Source organism: Conger conger, chromosome 4 (genome assembly GCF_963514075.1).
Source record: "Conger conger chromosome 4, fConCon1.1, whole genome shotgun sequence".
NCBI lineage: Eukaryota > Metazoa > Chordata > Actinopteri > Anguilliformes > Congridae > Conger > Conger conger.
The window spans coordinates 16076081-16090432 of NC_083763.1; the positions used below are offsets into that span (position 1 = coordinate 16076081).

At 41.9% G+C, this 14352-nt stretch overlaps 1 protein-coding gene across 2 annotated transcripts; it reads left to right on the forward strand.

Annotated features, from left to right (window-relative positions):
* The first annotated feature begins 41 nt into the window (after window positions 1-41).
* prkaa2 (protein kinase, AMP-activated, alpha 2 catalytic subunit) lies at window positions 42-14352 on the forward strand. Of its 2 annotated transcripts, none has more exons than XM_061238081.1 (9): window positions 42-155; window positions 2694-2835; window positions 4409-4502; window positions 4806-4950; window positions 6240-6327; window positions 6869-7093; window positions 7699-8200; window positions 9398-9524; window positions 10230-14352. In XM_061238081.1, the coding sequence occupies exons 1-9, from the start codon at window positions 62-64 to the stop codon at window positions 10469-10471; spliced, it is 1659 nt and encodes a 552-aa protein (XP_061094065.1). In that variant the 5' UTR covers window positions 42-61; the 3' UTR covers window positions 10472-14352. The 2 variants fall into 2 exon arrangements, with proteins under 2 accessions (XP_061094065.1, XP_061094066.1); XM_061238082.1 differs by lacking the exon at window positions 42-155 and adding an exon at window positions 2231-2247.

The window sequence follows — 14352 nt, forward strand, 5'->3', positions numbered from 1 at the left end:
ACTCCGACCCCGCCTCCCTCTGCACTCTGGGTAGAGCTACAGTAGGATTCCAAATGGTAAAATGGCTGAGAAGCAGAAACACGAAGGCAGGGTTAAAATAGGACATTACATCCTTGGAGACACACTTGGAGTCGGCACCTTTGGAAAAGTTAAGAGTTAAGTGATATGCTTTCATAATGTTATGTAGACGTTGCAACGAGATCAAGAGAAAATAGTGTTTTTCCCCCCTCTCTCGTTACTGTTAAACTTACCGGTGAACCGTGTACGCTATTTACGTAGCTCAGTTGCTCTCGAGAATGGAAAATATCCTTCTTCGAGAAATGTGAAATAACTGCGTAAATGTTATTTGAGAATGGGGAGTGTGCAAAATGTGAATTCTGTCAGGACGAAAGCACGGGGCAGTCCTGTCGCACATTTATCAATGTCGTGACACATAGAAATATGATTTTTCAAAGAAAGATTAAGGTACATTGTATACAGGTGAACCTGGAAAACTGAAATTTCGTCATGATCGAGTGACAATTAAATTAATAAAAATGGCAATTAACCGTAAAGGAATTTAACCTAATATACGTATGCACCAATAGGTTATTAACTAGGCTATTATTCGATGATGAACATGTAGGCTACAATGTAACCTTATACAGCAATATCAAAAGTAGCATCGACATGTTTGTGTTGAATTTCATATATTATTTGACGAGCGGTTTCTCCAATAATTGTATGTATACGGTCAATAATAGCGATAATCTCTGGGTATTGTGACCTTGTAGTTTTTCCAGTTCTGTCGAGTTGTCTCTTTTCGCTGTAGGGTGCGCAGAATGTGATACGAAGCTTATTTTAAGAACGAGGCCAATGTTCTATAGGCCTAACGTTACATAGTAAAAAAAACAAAAACAAGTATTGAATCCTTAGTTAAATTGTTTGCCATATGGGTAGCCTACGATTGTGAATTCAAACAGATAGCTAGCTAACATTATTCAGTTGCACTAAGCACAGTGGAACTATATAGATGCAGACACATTCTCGTTTACAAACACAGATGTAGAAAATTAGCCAATTCTTTTATGATGTTATTTTATTACATTCAGTATTCGCAAAGCAAGCTATTCATGTTAAAAACCGTTTGTCGTTGCATGCTACATTTAATATTAGGTTGGCTAAATTTAGCATCAATACGAAATTACGCACATATTTTCGCCACATAAGACAAACGGTACGAGTTCACGTCTGAGCAGTAGGTCGGGAAATGCCTCCTGTATTTTGGAACACCGGGTGTTGTGTAGTTTCCAGGAGGTTGCCCTTGGGAAAAAACAACTGAGGAGACAGTTTTCGACCATCATGTTTACATAAAAGCAGTCAGTCTATACACCAGCCTTCCATGTCCACCTGTTCATCTCGCTGTACCTCTTGCATGTCCATGTTTTCACTGGAAGTGTTTCATAGAATACATTAGCCACATTCAAACAAGACAACCCACTGTTTCAAATGCATAAACACCCACCTGCCTGGTTGACAATGGGAAATGCATGTTAAATACTGAAATGTGTCATACTTTGCCTGGTGCAAATAATATCATACTTGAAAGTTACCACAATAAGAACTTATTTTTTTAATATGAATTAATAGCACAGTAGAAAAGTTTCATACTTTTACCTAAAGACTGGAACTTTTTCTTCAGCAAAAGTTTAGTGTATAATACTCGACAGCACTGGTGTTCAGTAGAGTATCTCTCCACTCTCCAGTGCATTTTGTACTCTATTTGGTTTCAATTATAAATAAGTTCTTATTTTAGGTTTAATCTTCAGACAGTTTGTAACTGGACATTAAAAGCAAATGGGAGAGATTTCTCTCACTTTACAATAAAGACATTCCCTATGAGCTAAGCCCTGAATCTCTCTGAATTTCCCCATAGTTATTGGCTAATGATGTTGATGCTTTGCAGCCATCAGCCTGAAGTAGAATAGGTAGCCTTACAAATTTACTAAAATCATAATATATGGTAATTCTAATTGTAATGTGTGCCAGCTCAGAGGATCACCCAATCTCAAACCACAATTGAGTCGTCGGAGTCGTCATTTTGTGTGCGCTTTATCCTCGATTGCGAGGACATTCCCCACTATAGCTCCAGGAATTAAATGCCTAGTAATTGCACACTAAGGTCTTTTCCAATATTTAAGTGCAACTTGTATTATATTGCCAGATGAATTTGTCTGTGAGGACTGCAGTCAAGCAAAGGGTACTTTTGTATGTGACTATTTCAATTGACCAGATTGTTGAATGGTTGTTGAATCAGTTTTGCATGGTTATTTAATATGGAATTTGGCAGACGCTCTTATCCAGAGCGAAGTACAGTTGATTAGACTAAGCAGGAGACAATCCTCCCCTGGAGCAATGCAGGGTTAAGGGCCTTGCTCAAGGGCCCAACACAGCTGTGCGGATCTTATTGTGGCTACACCGACCCTGCGTGTCCCAGTCATTTACCTTAACCACTACGCTACAGGCCGCCACAATCATCAAGTGAAAACTCAAAATGCATCATCTTACTTTCCCTTGTAGTCCCAGAACAATGCCTCTAAATACATTGTCTATAAATTAGGTTTTCTGTAACAAAATAAAGCTATGCATGTGTAATATTTGTGGTCCATTTTTATTCACATCTCTATGTCCCTGTCTTTCTATATGCTTTTCAGTTGGAGAGCACCAGCTTACAGGACATAAGGTCGCAGTAAAGATCCTAAACCGGCAGAAAATCCGCAGCCTTGATGTGGTGGGTAAAATCAAGCGGGAAATCCAGAACCTCAAGCTGTTTCGCCATCCTCACATCATTAAACTGTGAGTGCGTTTCTGTTTCTCCTCATGCATAAGCACACATACATTCTGCAGCAAGTCCATCATGAGCCATGCTATATGAAATCAATGTGAAACAGGCAGGATACTTGTTGTGTCGTCAATTTCCCAATGACTACACTGATCCAGTTTTAGTCATCAAAACTCATTGCCCTGCTTATTTAACTCTGCCATTTTACAAAATTTTAATGATTCTGAACAAATTGTGCAGTGAAATTTCATTTACTTTGATTCAGCATATCGCTCACAGTTTCCACAGTTTCCACATTGAAATTAAGATTGTTGCTCTTCCCTCTCAATGTGCATATACCAAAATGTGAAAGTGAAGCCAAAATCGGCCTAAGATGCACTGCAGATCCAAGAAAATGTGTAAACACAATGGCATCGATACAGTGCAAACAGAAGGCGTCTGTTCTTTTGCTTCACAGTCAATGAAGACTTGCCTGTGAATGTCTGGTGGGAACAAAACTGAACATATTGTATTTACAATTGCATGTGTACTGGCTGCAAAGCAACCCACTTAAAAATCTGTTATGCTTGGTATGTTGGAACATAAATGTGTAAATACATTACAAGATTGTAAGCAGTAATAACACATGTAAAATAAGGTACAGTGAAATATTCAACTGCAGAGTTTTGAATGCTCGTTTATTCTGTGGGACCTTCTGTAATAAACAAGCACACTGAATTAAGAAACCTTTCTCAGCATTTGCCTTGAGTAAAAGAAATCAGTTCAGGTTCAGGAGATAGATGTGGAATTCCTTTGTCAGTAAATCCCCTGGGACAGCTTCCCAAGTTACCAGTGTGTTGTTTTCCCCTGTGAGGATAATACTGTTACACGTTTATTTTTAGGACTGGGAAGACATAGGCCACTTTGAACTATGGCAGACATCCGCTATCTGGTGCCCTGAATGCTGCTGTCAATGCAGCGCAGTTCCCAGTGAGACAGCTTCTAAAATAAGCCTTTTATCTATTCCAGTAACAGCCACATTTTCTATTACATTTTGCCAAATAACCTCTTGCAGCCGGGCACTGCACAAAGTGTAATCTGTGGAAAACAGGCACGGAGGCGTTTCTCTGAAGTGCTATGAGCGACTGTCTCCACAATTCTCAAATATTGTATAAAGCCAGACAAATGAGAATGGAGTAGAACTCAGCAGAGCCCTTGGGGGGAGAAAAAGTCATAACAGTGTGGCTCGGTTTAGTCAACATGTCTGACCTTTGTCAACATGCAGTCTTTTCATACCAGAGTTTTTCCGGAGTCATGTTGTTATGTGTCATGCGCTCTCTCCTCCTGCCTGACATAATCTAAGTTGAATGCTTAATGTCAAATGCAAAAAAAAAGGATCTTGAGGAATGAAAATACCATTCTCTTGCCAGCTTGAACTTGACGCTTTGAATTATTTCACCACAGTCAATTCATTTATACTGTGTGTTTCACTGTAGGTTCAGGTCAGCCCTTTGAAACTAATGGTTGATATTCTGGATTTTCTGTTATTATTCCGGTTGAAGGCACAAACTGTGTTGTAGTAGATCATAGGCTCCTCCTGTTTTTCAGGTACCAGGTGATCAGCACACCTACGGATTTCTTTATGGTGATGGAGTATGTTTCAGGAGGAGAACTCTTTGATTATATCTGTAAGCATGGAAGGGTAAGAATTAAATGCCTTGTTCATACCCAAGTCAGCCCATTATAACAGCATATTAAGAGTGTGTACAGTGAATTAGATGTTTTTTGTGTAATATAAGTCACTGCCAATCAACAACAGACACTAAATCACGCTAAAAATGAAATGCCATTCAGAATCAGCAGAGATACACCTCATTCAGTCTCGTGTCCTCTAACGTAGTGCCATATTTTGCAGAGAGCATGTTGGGAAGCTCTTAGAAAAAGCCCAGAATGCACAGGGGGAGTTTGGGGCCATCCTGTTTGTGTTTAATGCTCCTGGTTGCAGGTGGAGGATACGGAGGCCAGACGACTCTTCCAGCAGATCATCTCTGCAGTCGATTACTGCCACAGACACATGGTCGTCCACCGCGACCTGAAACCAGAGAACGTCCTGCTTGATGGCAGCATGAACGCCAAGATCGCTGACTTTGGTAGGTTCTGGGCCGGGGCTGAGGGAGAGAGAGAGAGCGACAGAGCCCTGGTGAGTTGCTAGGCAACAGCCAGTGTTGATGTCCACTCTGGCAGAGAGCCAGTGAAGCCCAGTGTTGTGTGATAGGTGGATTCTCTTTTCCTTTTCTGGGCCGTGTGAGGGGAGGGGAGGGGAGGGGAGGGGGCAGGGGAGAGGCACCGATGGGTCGCATTTCATTGGTGGGGAGGAGGAGAGCAGTCAGGCAAGATGGTGGGACGGAGATTAACGTCAGGTGGTATTAAAGCAGGATAAATTCATTAACAAGGGCTTCAAAGGGGGCCTTCTCATGCTTGCACTGAAAGATTTGCACAGTGTGCAGTGCCTTATGCTAAATGGCTACATCCCATTTTATTTGGAAAAAGAAGAAAACCAAGGATTTTTCTAGGTTATACTATTTGGTATTAAAGGTTAGACTAGTTAAATAGATCAACAAAATTTCTCAAAATTACTGATCTATATTGACTGTTATACACTCAGTGAGCACTTTATTAGGTATTTATTGGACTTATATTTTAGACTTCTGTTGCTGTAGCCTATACATTTAGAGGTTTGATGCGTTGTGTGTTCAGTGATGCTCTTCTGCATACCACTGTTATAGTGTGTGCTTAGTTGTGTTACTTGACAGTTTCCTGTCAGCTTTGACCAGTCTGGCTGTTCTCCTCGGATCTCTCTCATTAACTAGGCATTTCTACCCGTAGAACGGCTGATCACTGGATGTTTTTTGTTTTTCACACCATTCTCTGCAAACTCCAGAGACTGTTGTGTATGAAAATCCCAGGAGATCAGCAGTTGAGTTGAGATACTCAAACCACCCTTTCTGGCACCAACAATCATTCTACAGTCAAAGCCACTTAGATCGAATTTCTTTCCCCATTCTGATCCTTGATGTGAACAGTAACTGAAGCCCCTGACCCCTGACCCCCTGACCCATGCGTGATTGTATGCATTGCACTGCTGCCACACAATTGGCGGATTAGATAATCGCATGAATAAGTAGGTGTCCAGGTGTTCCTAACAAAGTGCTCAGTGATTCATTCGGTAGTTATGAAACACAAGAATTTGATTATGTGCATACTGTAACATTTTCACAAGTCATTATATATTTTCTTGCTTTTGCCCTGCCTATAAAGCGTGGCCGGTTACAAAATCCCCTCAGCTTGCCTGTAAGCTGTTAGTGAGACGTTGACAGGTGAGATGAGGGTTTAACCCAATCCAATAGATTCCTTAATCCTTTTGTATTCGGTCTGTTAGGGCTGTCCAACATGATGTCTGATGGAGAGTTCCTGAGGACAAGCTGCGGATCTCCCAACTACGCTGCTCCTGAGGTCATCTCTGGGAGGTGAAGGAGACATCACCTTCTTCTACCACATAGATCCCATGTAGGACACACCCTTGATGCAGGGCTGCATTACTTTAGCAAATGTCATACTGATACTTTGTGCTTTCTATTGTACACTGCAGCTCTGTTTGCTCATGAGAATTGTGGCTAATGAGAACCTAGTAGTCTTCCTTTTTAGCTCCTCCGTTCTGATAATACAGTTTCTTTCCAAAGATTAATGTAATGCTAATCACTCATTAGTTACTAGACTCTTATTTCCCATTTGTAGAAATGCTAAAGAACACCTCATATGTTGAAGTAGTTCTGCATATTTCTATTGTTAATGATAATGGATAATGGGGGTTTGCTTTCTAGAATGTTTTTTGAGCAGTTGAATGGCCTAAATAATATAATTAGATGGAATTAGAGGAGTAGTATCTAGTTGTCCCCAAGGCAGACAGCACATGTTTTTTCATTGGCAAAAAGATGAATGCTTAGCATGGCTAACACAGTTACAAGATCACTTACACCAGTCACAAAAAATGGCTGCTCCCCTCCGTAGACTCTACGCAGGTCCTGAGGTGGACATTTGGAGCTGTGGGGTCATCCTGTACGCCCTGCTGTGTGGGACCTTGCCTTTCGACGATGAGCACGTTCCCACGCTGTTCAAGAAGATCCGCGGGGGTGTGTTCTACATCCCGGAGTATCTGAACCGCTCGGTGGCTAGCCTGCTGATGTTGATGCTGCAGGTGGACCCCCTGAAGAGAGCCACTATCAAAGACATCAGGTACCTCTCAGAGCTCTTCGTTTACCGCCACATAATTTCCACCCGTTCATGCTGTTGTTTAAACTGCTTGAACACTGTTTGAATAAAAAAAGTTTAATAAAAAATGATATGGGGAAGGACAGAGCATTTACAGTATACTGCAAAAAATGAAAAATAAGTCAGTCTTAACAAGTATCTTAGTCTTATATTTAGACTTAAAATATCATTTCTATTACTATTTTGCTAAACGAGACAAGAAACTGGCAATGAAGTGAAAACGTCTGACTCATTTCAAAATTGGCCAATGGGGTGAGAAAATGTCAAGCAAACAGTAACTAAAACTAGCGAATATTTTCTGATATTTTCTTTAAGAGAGAAAAAAAAAGTACATGTTATTACAAGACTGAAAACACCTGTTAAGACAGCCATTTTCTGCTGTGTATACACAGGGCAGTGGTGTTTCCAATAGCCTGAAAGGGACAGGAATGTGAGTCATTTTATGAGTGAGCACATAGCTGGGAGCCCTGCAGGATGACACTTTGCTCATGGAGCAATTCATTATTCAGGGTCAATTCCCAAACTGTGGACATTACACTAAACATTTCTCTTTTGGTGTTCCTTGCCAGAGAGCACGAGTGGTTCAAGCAGGACCTCCCTGGCTACCTGTTTCCCGAAGACCCCTCGTACGACGCCAACGTGATCGACGAGGAGGCCGTGCGGGAGGTGTGCGAGAAGTTCGAGAGCACCGAGTCGGAGGTGATGAGCAGCCTGTACAGCGGGGACCCTCAGGACCAGCTGGCCGTGGCGTACCACCTCATCATCGACAACCGCCGCATCATGAACCAGGCCAGTGAGTTCTACCTGGCCTCCAGCCCGCCCACGGGCTCCTTCATGGAGGAGGGCATGCTGCTGCCCCCGGGGGTCAAGCCCCACCCCGAACGCATGCCCCCACTGCTGGCAGACAGCCCCAAGTCCCGCTGCCCCCTCGACGCCCTCAACACCACCAAGCCCAAACCGCTGGCAGTCAAGAAGGCCAAGTGGCACCTGGGCATCCGCAGCCAGAGCAAGCCTTACGACATCATGGCCGAAGTGTACCGCGCCATGAAGCAGCTGGAGTATGACTGGAAGGTATGCGTTGCCACGGACTGGCTTGTGATGGGCATCACTGTGGGTCAAATAAGCGTCATGGAACGAGAACCCATGGCATATCGTGGATATTGCGTCATGCCTAATCACACCCTAGCTGTTCCAATATCCACAACATACCACAGGTTCGAGTTCCATAACGGTTTTATTTGGTTACAATATTTACTTTTCAAAATTTCAAGACAGACTTTAAACTAATGTATTTTTTAACTAAAATATGTTTTATGGTAAATGGATTCCTCTGCTGAACAGTAGTTTATTCGTTGCTAAACAACAGTATTGCTAACATTAGCTAGCGATAATGTATCCCCACTGCACTAGTTAAGCAACGTTAGCTAGCAATAATGTATCCCCACTCCACTAGCGAAGCAACAGTACTAACGTTAGCTACTAGCAATAATGTAACTGCACTAACATTAGGAAAGCAAAGCTATTGTAATAATAATGTATCCCTACTGCACTAACGTTAGCTAGCTAGCTAGCTTGCTTGCTAGTTCACGTTACACCTGATGACACTGATACACAAGCCATTTATCTTTGTTGTTTGTTGTTTGTTTATCTGTACACTGCCAGATAACGTGCACTTACTGAAATAACTTATGAGTCATCATTTGCTTCGCCAGGGTTTGATGGTATTTTGATCCGAGGATGTTGCCTTAGTTGTATTTTTTGGTTCCTACTCCTTTCCAAATCCCCAAAAAGGTCAACGAACACTTTAAAATCACTCATTTTGTTTTACTTTGGTTGGACACTAGCGGCGAGATGATGATAACATAACGTTAATTTCGGTTTCAAAGTAGATAATGCTGATCTACAAACACGGAGTAATATTAAAAGATGTGTGAACTTTCCATTTAGCCATGCATATAATGTGGATATCGACACGGCTGGAACGCAAAATGAGACAACCAATAGAGACAATGGACTGGACCTATCCGTTGTATAATGTGCTGTGTAGAACACACACACACCAAATCTGTAGGGCATTATGTGATAAATATTGCATTGTTCACAGCTTTATTACAACAATTTGTACAAAGGTAGATTAGATTCGTGCTGAAAAACACAATGCCACGCCTGGGAATTGTACCTGCAGTATTTGGGCTGCAAGCCCAACTGCTTAATGAGCGTACTGAATTGTCATCCCTCAGATAAACACAAAAAGCTGTTGTGTTACAGGTGGTGAACCCCTACCACCTGCGGGTGAGAAGGAAGAATCCGGTCACAGGGAACCTTGTGAAGATGAGCCTGCAGCTCTATCAGGTGGACAACCGCAGTTACCTCCTGGACTTCAAGAGCATCGATGGTGAGTCTTCTTCTGTCTGTACGCTGGTAATGTTGTGAAAAATTCATCATGGGATGGACAAATGCTACTGCCTAGACTGACAGTGGGATGAGTTGAATTTGCATACTGTGTACTGTTTACGTGGGAAGCTGATGAGCACCGTAGTCTATTGCGCAATTGCTTTGGATTCAAATACTTTTCTACGCTTTGCTGAGCTTGTCTTGTGTATGGTGGAACCTATGAAATACTCTCAAAAAGTACAGACTTTACCGTCTGGTCCCCTTGTTTGGCTCAATTGCACCAGACAAGATCAATTGAGCACAGAAAAGTATTTGAATCTGAGATTCTCTTCACACTTGCCTTGAGTCCCCTAATGTACTGTCATGTGTTTTCGCTTGTCTCTATCTTTAGCCAATTGTTGTAATTCTGTACTTTAATCTATTCGTATTTCATTTAATTTGTATTGTCTCGGTACTGTAGTCCCTTACCTTATTGCTTAGACCTTGGCCTATCTACCTTGTGTACTTGACTTATGTTCATGGCTTTACAACCGATCCTTTGTGAATTGTACCCTATCCGACTGTAGTTCTGTAGTTTGTCCTATGACCTTGGTATGCACTTTTTTGTATGTCACATTGGATAAAAGCATGTGCTGAATGAAATGTAATGTAATGTAGCGGGAAGAAGCTGAGTCTCTCCCCTACCTCCCCCTCCCTCACGCTGCAGACGACATGGCGGAGCTGAGGTCAGGCTCCTCCACGCCTCAGCGCTCGGGTTCGGCCGGCGGGCTGCACCGGCCGCGGCTCAGCATCGACCTGGCCTCGGCCGCCGTGGAGACGCCCCAGCTCAGCAGCTCCCTGCCGGGGTCCCTGACAGGAAGCGCCCCCCTGCTGGCTCCGCGGCAGGGAAGCCACACCATGGACTTCTTCGAGATGTGCGCCAGCCTCATCACCACGCTGGCGCGCTGAGACTGCAGGGGAGGGCACTCCGTAAGTCCCGTCCGCTAAACCACCCCACCTCTGACCCTTAGCCATAACCCCGTTATCACTCTTAAAACGCCATCACTACAGCACAGTTAAATCCCCTCGCAAGTTTCAGAATTTGTTGATTCTTTTATTTTTTGTTTTATATATATTTTTAAAGAAAGTAATTGCATACAATATATAATACATAGTACACATGTATACATGTATGATATATTTATATTATCATTTGATTTTGACAGCAAGTTGCTGCTTAATTGAAAGGGCATACCAAAAATGAAATGTATACATAAAAACGAAGATTCTAATGATAGAGATGTCAGATTTTTATTTATTTTTTAATGATTTTTTTTATATGTTCTAGTTAAATTAAGTACTGTCCTGAGATTTCAGGTTCTTACCCTGTAACTGACCGTGACCTGAATATAAAGCTGTTACATGTGCAGTAGTTGGAAAGAGCAGGCTAGCAATGACGCAATATGGGCAGGCTAAATTCAGCAGATACTCAAGCATCATTTCTGGTCTTATAATACGTCACACTCAAGTTTGAACAATTCTGGGACGCAGTTTTGTGGCTTTTGCCACTACGACCTCACTGGTGATATCCTGGACCTTGGTTAATGTGTTTTTCACATTGTCATCATTTGACTAAGTGAACCCAAGGTCAGTGCTTTGGATGTGCTTTTGAGTTTTCCTGTCCTTGGGTTATTGAGACTACAAAGACCAGTATTATTTATCCAAAGTTAAAGCTGTCGTCTAAAGAATACTTGTAGAATTAACTTAAGTTTTGCTACCCAAGCATGAGGAAAATAATTGGAAACCACAATGACTCAGTGATCAAATGCCCACATTCGTACTTGATCAGTGATCAAATGGGTAGTGCTACACTGTAATATTAAAGTATCTCTAAACTAAATTGACCACAAAGGACAATTAATTAACATTACATAAAAGAGTTTGGGTTTGTTTTTGGGATAATATATCAAACTAAGAGTTTCTCTTGTGAATGTAGTTGGTGGTATTAATTGGTGGTTTTGTGATTGGGGAAGAGGAATCAAAAGGCAAATGGCAGGAGATTTCAGTCAAATTGAGGACAGCTAATGAATGACAGTAGTGCTCTAGCTTCTCTTTAAGTTCCAGAACCCAGCCGTGGTTCATCTGTGGAGCAGGGAGGCTTCAATACTCCCTCTTCTCCATTTACTGACTTAATCGACCCTGCAGTTACCTTCAGTAATTGGAAGCCGTAGCCAATGGAACATAACGGAAATGCAGAGTGAGTGAATGCCTCTGCTGGACTGTGAAGGCCATGGATTTAGCTCCGTGTCCTTGGCTGGATGAGGAAAGCGGAGTAATTAGTCTGTGTCCTTCTGGAAAACAGGTAGTGCAGAGAATCTCTGAGAGAGGGTAGCAGTCTGCCGGGATATTCGGTCGATTGTCGGAAGACTATGCTCTTTAACATACAAACCCCCTTTTTGAGATGGCCTGCAGTAAGAAGGAATGAGTTCAAATTTACGCGACACTGGGTTCTTTCCATTTGCTCTTTTTTTTTTACCTCTTCCTTCCTTTCCTTGCCCCTTTTCTTGCTCCTAGCTTCACCCATCAGGAGAGGCAAAAAAGGAGGCTGGAAAGGGAGGTGATTACAGGGAATCAAAATAATGTAAATTAGGCAAATGGAATGTCCTCCTTCAAATGTCAGTTCAAAGCCATGTCCGTTACAGGTGTGGCATATGCATGGCAGATGGGGAGAGGTGGATCCACAGGTTGATCGTTTATATGTCACGCATTCTGAAAAAATACTGCCGCTCATGTTTTCTTGCTCCTAACTTTGGCCTCTAGCTCATTGAAGGAACATTTAATGGGTTGGCATTTCCTTGTAGATGGCGGACCCGATTTCCGGGTCAGACAAAGAACAAGGAGATAGGAGTTGAAAAATAGGTGCATGGAAAGAGACACTGTTTTCCTGCCATACCCAGTGATAGTCAGCTTTAAAACTGATTTGATCCGATTACTCAGCAAGAAACACCTGGTTGATTGCTCCCAGAAGTTGTGTGTGGTGATTTGAGGTGATTGGTGTCTGCTGGAGTTCTGCCTGAGATCAAAGCCAAGGAAAACAATTTAGAGCCACTGAAAACTTCCTCCAGTTGCCTTAAATACACTGTACCGTTTTCTTTTTTTCCATTATGTCTGTATTGCATATTTTTGTTGATAGAAATATTTATTAGTGCTGTACACTTTATTTAACCTCACTTGTCAGAAGTTACTGTGAATCAGTGAAAATCATAAGCTGGGTAGGTAGTGACACTTTGGGAAGGCTTATCTGTGTTAAGAAAGATTTGTGCCAACAAGACTGAAAAGCAGGGGAGACTTTGCCGAGTGGCCTCTCAATCTCCATAGAAACTGCAGAGTCACTCTTGCCAATCAAGGTTTCAAGGTTGAAATGGATCACCAATGAAATTTTAGTGTTAAGGGAGAGGGTGGGTTTCAACAACTGCAGTCACTTTAGCAATAGTGATGATCAAATCAGCCTAGTTTTGAGATGGAAAAGCCAGCAAATTCAGCAAAATGTTCATCTCCCCCACCCGCTGTTTCTGATAGATGTGTATGTACTCAAACATGCACCAGCAGTAAATGGATACCTTATCCTCTTCATCAGCATTTCCTTTTTAGGTCTTCCTGAAATTCTCTGCCTACCTTTCATATATTGTACGGAGTGAGGAGTCATTCTTCTGAATGCAATGGGTTGTGTTACTGTGTTTTGTACCATGTTGATTTGTAATGGCACAATAAGCTAAAGTGTTGCTGTATCATTTATACATGAATGTAAAACCACGAGGACTTGAACATATGTTCGAAAACATTTCATTAAGAATACACAATGTGTGTGTTAAGTTCACTGAGAGTTCTCATTGTTTTAATGTTGGCAGCAAGTGATTAATATTACTGCAATCATTTACAAAATTGTCACATACCAGTTCCAGATACTTGACTTCTATTGTCCTACCAGTCAAAATACGGAATGGATTGCCAAGCTGCGTAGAGATATCCCCTCATGTCAAACCCTTTATAGAATATGCTCAGCCCACCCCATATAGTTGCATAAATGTACCTTTGGGGAGTGGAAGTTCTCATCTCTAGAGACACTGGCAATGCAATACTGTCAGGTTGAGAGGAACATCTGATTTCTCTACTTCAATTGCTGGACTCTGCCCTCTGCTGCTGTAAACATGCAAATACACTCAACTTTTATGAAGCGTCTCATTTGAAATGAAACAGTTGTATGAAAAAACTGGGAGGGAAATAGATTCATTGGACTGTGAAGAGATAATTATTGGATTGTGTCTGAAAAGGCACTGCGGTTTTCTCTGTATTCAAAAAATGCAAAACAATCTGCACACTCATATAATCCCTGCAGACAAGGCCAATGGCATTTTCATGCTTTCAAAAATAATTATGCATCAAGTAGGCTTGCAGTTCTTTATGGCCGCAAAAACGCAGGCCATCACCACAGCAAGAGGCATGCAGCTGTGTGAGAGGAATGCAACGCACGCTATCAGAACCGTACTGCAGGACTCCTGTGCGTCTACACCCACACGTTTCCATTATGTGTAATGTCTGTCAGCAGAAGTGTTTGTGATTGGATGTATTTTTCTGTCATTTAATGGCTCACGCTGCTTTCTATGGAAACGGGGGGCTGCTGTGTGTTGGAGTGTGATAAATCAACACGCGGTCTTTGGACTGCGAGTTGTACATTTAGTACTTTTTTTGGTTTTGGATTTCATTGTACTGCACTGCATGGTGTTGCTGTTCTGATTTGCACTTTAATAAATATTTATTGTAAAAAATTAAAAAAAAAGAATCGGGATACA